We start from the raw sequence: 9,954 nt of genomic DNA on the forward strand, positions 1-9,954 counted from the left end.
GCCTCCGCCTCAGGCTCCATCAGTCCATGATGTGGCCAGGAGTGGCAGAGAGCCGCCATCTCCTTCCCGGAGCAAGAAGCAGAGCACAGACCTCCTGAGTGGTCTTTAGTTATTCACGTGCTTGCCAGAATATCACGGTCTAAATGGCATTCATTCCGTTATAGTACCAAGCACTGTGGACTCCCTGGAATCTAGTTCAAATGAATGTTCCAGAAACCTGCCTGCCTTCTTCTGTAGCATTTGAGAAGGGAGATGAGAGAACGCATGACCTCTCTGTGGCTCTCAGAGCAAGGTGGGGTGACGGAGACCCTGCCTGCTCATCCTACTTGGCCACCCAGAAGCCTAGGAAGGCGTCCTCACTCCCTTAGGGACGTCAGTCACCCAGAGTTTGCTGTCCATCACAAGTCACCGTAGGCACTTTATTCACTCATCCAAGGCGTCCAAAAGTGGTTTTGTTTTTGACAAACAGTTGCTCGGTGAAATGTCCTGTGGTCAGTGCTGTGAGGGAGAGAGGTGAGTTTTCATCCCTTGGCAGTGGGTGGTGCTGTGGCCGGGAGAGGGTTTGGAGGGCAGAGCTGGAGTCAGGAGGTTCACGGGCAGTCAGTGGTTCTCAGACACCTCTGGAGGTCGGAGGGCTCAGCCAGATGACAAAGTGCGCATTCCTGTGATGTCAGCCATGCAGTAAAACAGCCATAACCACACACCACGCGCACACGATACACACAGGCGTGTGCGCGCACCCCCTCTGCAATAGAATGTTTCCAAAGGCCCACTAGTTTCAAGCGCTCGTTCCATAATTTGCTTGCACATCCTGTCGGCTTTGTTGCAACAAGATTTATCAGGTCTTAGAACAGGCTGATACTGCATTGACCCTCTCCTGGTGGAGGCTTCTGCCAAAATCCAGTGTTTCCTGCCAACCTGGTTCTAGGCAGATGAGGCCTGACTTGCCTAAACTGGTGTCTCCGCTCTGCGGTGCAGGGACTGTCTTCCCAGGTGGGGCTTCCGAGACTTGGGGGCAACCAGTGCTTTGGAGGGTTCTGTGGCTCCCGCCCCTCCTTCCTGGACTCTCTGGCTGGGGCGACACCCTGTGGCTAACTGTGGAATTGCACCTTCGTAGTGGGAGGCCCCTCTCAGTGGCTGCTGGCCCTTCCGCCTTTTATTCTGTGTTGCTGTCTCTCTTCTGTTCTGCTTTTTCTCCTTTTTTTTTCCCTGTAGACTCGGCTTTGCAGATGGAGAGGCTGGTTCGTTTGCCCCTGGGGAAGCACTTTATCAGGCTGGGCGAAATGTTGTCTCAAGTCACAGGAAATCCATGGTTTGGGGGATGGCCCTCGCCAGCCAGAGCCAGCTTTCTTCCTGTGTAAGTGGTCACAGAAAGAGCATGCTTTCACAGTGAGCCTCTTTGAACCCAGAAAGGATAGACGGTGGCCGTGCATGGGGAAGGAGGGAGCGGGCTTGCGGTTGGACTGGGTTGGCCAGGGTAGGCTGTGAAGGCTGTTGAGCCAGGCTCTGGCTGTGGGGGGCAGTGGGAGTGTGTCCCATTTGCTCCCTGGGGCAGAGGGGATATAGGCAAGGATGGAGGCTGGGTGGTGGTCCGAGGCCTGCTCAGCCTGCTGGAGGAGTGGGGGTGTGAAACTTGGAAGCCAGACCGCGCTGGGTATAAATCCTAGCTTCGCCTCTTACCAGCTCACCTGACTTTAGGCAAGTCACCCAGAACCTGTCTGTTCCCTCCTGGTCCTGTTTTCTGGCACAGCATAGCTGTAAGGTGGGGAAGGGGAGAGAATGAATCTCACTACACACCTTTTATTAAAAGCTGCCATTTAGCGATCATTCCTCTGTGAGGTGGGTATGCTCCTCGCAAGTATGGTTTCATCCAATCTTTGCAACAAGCCCGCGATGGGGTACAGTTGTCGTCCCTGCGTTACACGTGAGGATTTTGACACGCACAGAGGTTACATAACCTGTTGGGGTCGCATGATCACGGAGGGTTGAGGCGGGCTTTGAACCCAGACTGTCCAGGTCAGACGCTGCTTATGAATCATGGCCCAGTGCTGCCTCACCTCTCCCAGGGTTGGTGGTTTACTCCAAGGCTGGGGGTCTTGTTTGGGGGGGATGATAAATTGAGGTCCCTTATTTCTCTTCCTCCTTTTCTTTTTTCTTTCTTTCTTTTTTTTTTTTTTAAAGATTTTATTTATTTATTTGACAGAGAGAGACACAGCGAGAGAGGGAACACAAGCAGGGGTCGTGGGAGAGGGAGAAGCAGGCTCCCCGCCGAGCAGGGAGCCCGATGCGGGACTCGATCCCAGGACCCTGGGATCATGACCTGAGCTGAAGGCAGTCGCTTAACCAACTGAGCCACCCAGGCGCCCTCTCTTCCTCCTTTTCCTTCAGCTTCTCTTCCTTTGCTACCCCATGCCTGCCATGACTTAGGATGCGGTCAGGAGAGGAGAGACCTGCAGAAGTAGGCTTGAGAGAAGTTGGAGCTTATCCCTGGAGGGGATAAGCTGGGGGGCTTCTCGGGGCCCACAGTGGCTGCCTCTTACTCTCGAGCAGGGATCCTCGTGCTTGGCTGCCCTGAGGGCTAGGCATGACACACCAGCCTGGGGGACGTGAGGGTCCCCTGATGGCTCGGGGCGGATGCGGGAGTCTCTGCCCTGTCCCATGCCAAAGGACATGGGGAGCAGAGGGCTTTGTAGTCAGGTGACTGCACCGGCTGTGGGGCCAGGAGTAAGCTGGCCAGGGTCCGAGGGCCCGGGTTGGGTGGAGCAGCAGATCGTGTTTGGTAGGGGAAAGGGCAGGCTGTGGGCTGGGACAGGGCGTCTGGGAAACAGGGGTGGGGAGCAGTGGTGGGACACGACTCCATCCCCCCTGGAGAGCATGCTGAGGGGCAGGACTGTCAGGAAGGGCTGAGAGGGCCCAAGGGTCTCCATCGTCTGACTGACTGCCCTGGAACAGCCACCCCACCGGCCTCGGCGCCCTGAGTCTGCACACCACCTTCGTGGGGACCCCTGTGGGCACCGAGAGAGGACCCAGCCCTCCACAGTACACTGTGGTATTGAAGCGGGGACGTGCCCTGCCCCCCTGCCTGGGCAGCCCAGCCTGGGGCCTGAGCACTCCTTACCTGAGCCCCAGCTCAGGGCTGTGATTTTGTATGGAGATTCTCCCTGCTCCTCTCAGGTCCTGTCAGTATCCAGCCTGTCATCTGTGCTGCCCCACTCCCCACACCCCGGGCTGCCAGCCCCGCCCCAGCTGGGCCCAAGCCCGCTGAGGCCCCGTGGCGCTCCATCCCAGAGGCCCTGCAGTCAGCACCACTCATTTTAACATGGGCTTCATTTTTGGACTGGAGGCGGGTTGATGAAGAAGAGGGGAAAAGGCCACATTTACTCAGTTTCCCCAGGCCAGTGTCTCTGGGTGTGGCACTAAGGATTCCAGGAAGTTCTTCCAAGTCGTTAAACACTTCCCTGAACCCGGGGCTTCTGCACAGCGATCAGCTGGGCAGCTCTGACTGGTTAGATCTCTCATCCTTCCCAGACTTGCTTGCCCCAGGAGACTGTGCCAGGGGGCCACCCACACCCCACACGTCTCCCTGTCCTGTTGTTACTGGACTTCGCAAAGGCTCCTTAGCAGCTAGATAACTTGCCTCTTGAAGGGCCTTTCCAGCCCAGGACTTCCACTCTGGCTTCGTTGGACACGACTGCTTTCTCATGATGCGGCCCCAGGAGATGGTTTCCCCTGAGGCCTTTCCACATGCTACCACTGGGGGCGGGAGCAATGGACGAGGCCGGTGGAGAAGCTGCTGGTCTCAGGAGGAGGTTGCACAAAATACTTGCCTTCTGTTGATGACTTGCCCTCGGTTACTTGTAATGTGCATGCGTGTGTGTGTCATTTACTGAAACTGTTTTCATTCCAGTCTCTTCCTCCTTTTTCCTTTCCTGATTTAGGTTTCTTGAAATCCAGAAGCCCGCGCTCTGTAAGATGCTTCGCGTCCTGGCCTTTGCTTATCCCTACACCTGGGACTCCCTCCCCATCTTCTACAGGGTAAGGGCCCAGCTCCGTCTTTTCTCTGCCTGTTGGCAACACCAGGGAATCTGTTGTTTCCTGAGGTCCTGGGGGTCAGAGCACCAGGCTGGTCACTGCAAGACACGTGGGAGTTGAGACCTTCCTTAAGAGCAGGTGCAGAGTAGTGAGGAGATAGCAGGAACATAGACGCTGTGAAAACCACAGGCGACGCATCAATGGCCGGCACTGACTGGGGGCTCAGAAGTAATCATGGAGGGCTGGGTAGGGGAGGCAGCCTGGGGTTTAGTGGAGGGACAAGGAGAGTGGGCTCTGGAGGCAGATCTCTAATACGTACTCACTGTAAGACTTTGGCAAGTTATGTAGTGTCTCTGTGCCTTGATTACCCTCATCTGTAAAATGGGCATGGTAGTAACACCCCAGTCCATCAGCTGTGGGGGAGATTACAGGAGAGAACATATAAAATGCTAGCTGGTGACAAGTGTCCAATAAACGCATTATTATGTATTATCATCAATTAACATACTAGGAGCAAAGGAAAAAGTATGAAGGAGGGTCTTAAGGATAAATGGGGATTAGACAGAGAACACGAAGGAAGAGGGTGTAGGAAGGACACAAGAAGGGGGAGAGCCCAGGCACTCTCAAATCAGACAGACCTGAGTTCAAATCCCAGTCCCACTGCTCACTGGCTGTGTGACCTTAGGCAATGCACATAACCTCTCCGAGCCTCAGTTTCCTCATCCATAAAGGAGGCTAACATCCCCTCTTGCACAGGGGGGTGGAGAGGGTTCATCTGATCCGCAGATCTGAAGGGCTCAGCTGTGCCTGGCACGTGGCCTGCACCGGTGAATGGAGTTCCCCTCCCAGGGGCAGCCTGAGGCTTGATGCATGAGGCAGGGACGGTAGGGGAGGGTCAGAGCTGGCTCCACTTGTGTGGGCCCGGGGGAGACTCCCCTGACTCCTTCCTGGAGGAGAGAGAACACACATAGGAAACCAGAGCAGAGAGAACAAGCTGGTCCCACGCCCCACCCAGTCGCATAGCTGAGGTCCGCGTTATTAGGGACACCATGCGCTCCTGGCGCTCGGCTGCAGCTGACAGTGGGCAGTGGGGAGGGGAGGCCTCATCCCGAACGGTGATGTTGATGAGCGCGCAGCTCCGGCAATCAGCCTGTCTGGATCCAGATCCTGACTTCACCGCTCATTAGTGGTTCGCGTCACCCTCTGGCCCGGCTTCCTCATCTGAAAAATGGGAAGCTAGAGTCTGCCTCATGGTAATTGTTGAGGCGAGGCGCTGATGAAATCCCACGAGAGAGGGGCTGGCCCAGTGCCCGAGGTTAGTGACCGCTGCTGTCGCTATTCATAATGGTAACACAACAACTAGGCTTAGCTCTCAAACAGCATCATGGCTGTAATTAATACATTTTGATGACTCAGAAGGCCTTCCAGGGATTTCGGGGCCTTAAAGCCTTAACTAGGAACATGAAACCAGGCGGTGCGCTGGTAAGAAGTGAGTTCAAGGGTGAATAGACCACTTTTTACTATACTTACATTTTGCCCCCAGACAGTAGAGTAGCAATAGGTCTAATAGCATTTTTCTTTTCCTTCACTCCTTTCCTTTTCTTTTGTACTCTAAATAACCCAAAAGGCTTTATGAGCATTTGGAGGATTAAAATACAGTTGCCCTCGTTCTCAGATGATCACCGTCAGGATGGGAATTCTGCTCACACAGTCCCTGAGTTCCTTTCCAAGCCACAGACCTGAGGAGGTGAGGGCCTTGGCCTATGACGACCACACGTGTGCGCAGAGATGTCTTCAGGCGATGAGAAGGGAGAGGGCCTCCCCTCAAGACCTGATGTTTCTCTAACTGCCTGCAGCTGTTCCTGCTCCCCGGGGAGAGTGTGCAGAATGAAGCCGTCCTGAACCACCAGAAGCACATGGCCATGACCCTCCTGGCCTCTTTCTTCTACTCCGCGCACCTGCCAGAGCGCCTGGCACCTGGACGCTTCGACTACATCGGTGAGTGTGCGGGAGCCCTGTTGCCTGGTGTCCTCCAACTCAGAGAGAGCCCCCCGCCGACACCAGTGTGTGCAGTGTGAAGGGGAAGCAGGGGCAGAGAGAAAAGTGGTTCCTCAGGAGCTTGTCTAGGAGCAGGCCAAGGGGAGTGGAACTGGAGGCCGGGGTGTATGCAGCCAGCAGATGGCAGGGGATGGTGGAGGAGGATGGAGAGCAGGTGGATCTAGGATTCTAAGGCATTCCCATGGGTTATGGGGCCCGGGGAGTGCCATTATTACCCAGAACATGAAATCCCATTATTAAACAGACATTGAGGGCAGCCCAGGAGAGGAACAGGACAGACAGAGTGCAGTTGGCTCTGAGGCGACCAGATGACAGGGCCCGTGCTGAGGGGAGAGTGTCTTTCGTGTTCAGGTGGGTGCAGTGGGGCCAGGAGTCTTGGTAGAACAGTGGTTCTCAGGTCTGGCCCCCAGACCACCAGTTTCAGCAGCATCTGGGAACATGCAGATTCTCAGGCCCCACCCCAGATATCCCACACCAGAGGCTTGAGGCCGGGGGCCCAGCACTCACTCAGGCTGTGTGACTCTCCAGGGGAACCTGAGCTCACTACAGTGAGAGAAGTGATGTGGTGGGGGAGGGGCCGTCCGAGCCATGGGACCTCCACTTGCTGGGAGAGTTCCTTCCCTCCCTGTCTAGGGAAGCGGGGTGGGCACCGGCTGGAGGAGGCACCCTTGGGCCACTTCTGGTGAGGCTGATGAGTCCGGGGATGAGCGTTCCTTAGATAAGCTATCGTGGGCATCCAAGGGTCAGTCCCTGTCCTTAAATGGTGGGCAGGGACCTTGGTTCTCCCCAAACCCATTTTGCCCGGTGATTTTCCATCTCCTCCCACCTGAGACGTGGCCAGATTTGCTTTGTGGACTCTGATAAGAGCTTCATCTCCTTCACTTACTCTCTCCTACCAGAAGGGATTGCAAAGACCAAAAGGCTTGGAGGGCAGGTTCCCCAAAAAAGGAGGGAGACAAGAAGGCCTGGTAACTGGAACCTGCTTGCAGGAGCCACGTCCACCCCCAGCCCCGCCTCGATGAAGCAGAGGTGGTTGTAAATGAAGTCTGGGGGCTGCAGGAAAAGTAGCCCTGGGCCTTGTTTTGCCAACTCCCTGGTTGTTTCATTCAGTCACCTTAGTCCCATCCTCTTGGGCCTCGGGGTGCAGAGCAAAAAGACACCCCTATAATGGGACATTTGCCAGACAATTGTTAATGACAGATCATCAACAAGGGGTTTGGAAAATTCTCTGTCCTGCATTAATGGAGCCTGCCAGACGTGGGCCTCCCTCTGCAGTGCGGGCCAAACTGCTTAGTGGTGAGGCGCTGGCCCCTAGGAAGCTCTTCCACATTCCTGTCGGGCCGGAGTGCTGACATCACTTTTCAGATATATCCTGTGGCCATGGCGTTTTCTGTCTTTTTATCTCCTGCTCTGATGCAGACAGGTTTGAGCCTTGGTGAGCTCAGCTAGTCACCTCTCTCTGCTTGGAGATGTGTCCTTGGAGAGCAGGGCTCTCTGCTGGATGAGAAGCCACTTTGCTGCACCCCAAATGGATTTGGCAATCCTACACAGCCCCTGAGTATATAGCCTGAGCGAGGCAGGGGCGGCTCGTCCGGGCACACCTTCTTGCCCAGGGGACACAGCCAGGGGGGCCAGCAGGAGCTGTGGTAAGGAGCTCGGGCCACCCACCTGAGAGGGCTCTCGCTCCCACACTCCCATTCCCGACTCTGCTTCTGCTCCCGAGTGCACGTGCCCAGGATGTCCCCTTCCTGGGACACAGTTATTGAATACTTACTCCGGGATAAGTCCTGGGGGTATAACCTCTCTCTCTCTCTTTTTACTGAAAGAATCCTTTTTGAACTCTTGTGTTGTATTCGGGTGCTAGGACCGCCCTAACAAAGAATCACAGACTGGGGGGCTTACGCAGCAGAAATGCATTTTCTCAGGATTTTGGAGGCCGGGAGGCTGAGACCAAGGTGGGGGCCGGCTTGGGCTCTCCCGAGGCCTCTCCCTGGCTTGTGGATGGCCCTCTTCTCTGTCTCCCCTCACATGGTCTTTCCTCTGTGTACATGCCTGCCCAGACCCTTACCTCCTCTTCTTAGAGGGACACCAGTCACCAGAGGTCCAATCTAGTGACCTCATTTTAATGTAATTGTCTTTTTAAAAGATCCTATCTCCAAATACGGTCACATTCTGAGGTATGGGGGGGGGTTGGGACATTGACCTTCGGACCTGGGGGGAGGGAGACACAAGTCAGTCCATGACACGTGCTGTCTGTGCTGTCTTCTCATCTTCTGGTCTCTGAGGTTTGTCCCGCACACAGTCCTCAGCCCAGGGCAATGGACTCCTTTTCTCACCACTACCAACTCAGCCCATCCCTGCTCACCCCCACCCCTGCCCCCTCTGCTGGCTCCTCCCCTCTGTGCACTCACAGCTGGCCAGCCAGGGTCCGGCAGGTCATGGGGAGGAAGAGCTCCCGGTCATGTCTGGGATTAACCGGCAGGTGAGAGAGGACCACCTCAAAAGTGGCCAGCAGAAAGTCTGGAGGGCTTCTCCGTTGGCACTGAAGTCAGAATCGGAGCTGATGAGTGCTGGCCCTGAAGAGGTGACCTCTGGCAGAACGTGATGCCAGACCTCTTTACGTGAAATACAGGACTGGTGGATAAGGTGTTTGAAACATGGACTTGGTTTGCTCAGATGGCCTTTTTATTTTTCCTCACACCGCATTTTAAAAATAAACGTACTGAGGCATACTTTACATACCAAACAATTCCCTAATTTCAAGGGTACAATTCAGCAATACTTTTAGCGGACTTACCAAGTTGTACGATCATCCCCATAAATGAGTTTTGGAACATTATCATCACCCCGGTAAGATCCCTCATGCCCATGTACTGTTAGTCCCAATTCCGACCCCCTGTCTGAAGCAACCACTAATCTACCTCATGTCTGTGGATTGGCCTTTTCTGGATGTGTGATATAGACGGAATCTCTCAATACGTGGTCTCTTGTGCCTGGCTTCTTTCACCCAGCATAACGTGTCTGGCCTGTAGGCCACAATTATAGTATCAACAGTCTGTTCCTTTTTTATTGCTGATCTTGGTGGCCTTTTCTGTGTTTGCCTTAGGTCACAGTCACCAGCTGTTCCATGTGTGTGTGATCCTGGCCACTCACATGCAGATGGAAGCCATACTTCTGGACAAGACTCTGAGGAAGGAATGGCTCCTGGCCCACTCCAGGCCCCTGTCTTTCCCTCAGATAACTGGAGCCATCCTTCTGTGCCTCATCTTCAGCCTCAGCAACATAATTTATTTCTCAGCTGCTCTGTATCGGATTCCTGAGCCAGAATTACATAAAAAAGAAACATGATTCAGACCATATGCTTCTCGTGCCAGATGTCAACCTTAAGCTACAACATCCTAACCACCATAAGCCAGCAGCAGGGTACCCGTTTCCAAAGGTCTAAAGTATTCACAATGGCTGATGTCTTGGCATTTTTGAGTGGGTTCATGTCAATAAGATATTGAACTGGGGAAATTTCTCTAGAGGTGCACTGATTCTGTATTATGATTTTAAAAGGGGAAGATTCTTAATATTTCATTAAGTTTTAAATTGATTTAAAATGGGTTTTTCAATTCTATTTAAACAGTTGGATTAAGCATACCACCCTTGTATTGTAGCTTGACTATTAAACACTTGAACGAAGCTTTACCACCCTTGTAGTATTACCCTTTGCAAATGGAACTTGCTTCATTTGATGAGTTCCACCTAGCATTGCCTCTGCTGAGAGCTCCACAGTGGGAGGGGAACGAGCCAGGAAGACCAGGGTAAGGAACCTGAGTAAGAGGAAGTGGGGTCTGTGGGAGCTCTGGGGACAGGGCAAAC

At 54.1% G+C, this 9,954-nt stretch overlaps 1 protein-coding gene across 1 annotated transcript in view; it reads left to right on the forward strand.

Annotated features, from left to right (window-relative positions):
• The window catches only part of PAQR5 (progestin and adipoQ receptor family member 5), a 53,003-nt gene extending 43,400 nt beyond the window's left edge, over nt 1-9,603 (forward strand). Inside the window, exons 6-8 of the mRNA XM_021693713.2 lie at nt 3,939-4,035; nt 5,889-6,030; nt 9,197-9,603. Of these exons, the coding sequence (XP_021549388.1) occupies nt 3,939-4,035; nt 5,889-6,030; nt 9,197-9,438 (481 nt within the window). The 3' untranslated portion in view covers nt 9,439-9,603. The remainder of the gene's footprint in view (nt 1-3,938; nt 4,036-5,888; nt 6,031-9,196) is intronic.
• The last annotated feature ends 351 nt before the right edge of the window (nt 9,604-9,954 follow it).

Source organism: Neomonachus schauinslandi, chromosome 9, assembly GCF_002201575.2.
Source record: "Neomonachus schauinslandi chromosome 9, ASM220157v2, whole genome shotgun sequence".
Classification (NCBI taxonomy): domain Eukaryota; kingdom Metazoa; phylum Chordata; class Mammalia; order Carnivora; family Phocidae; genus Neomonachus; species Neomonachus schauinslandi.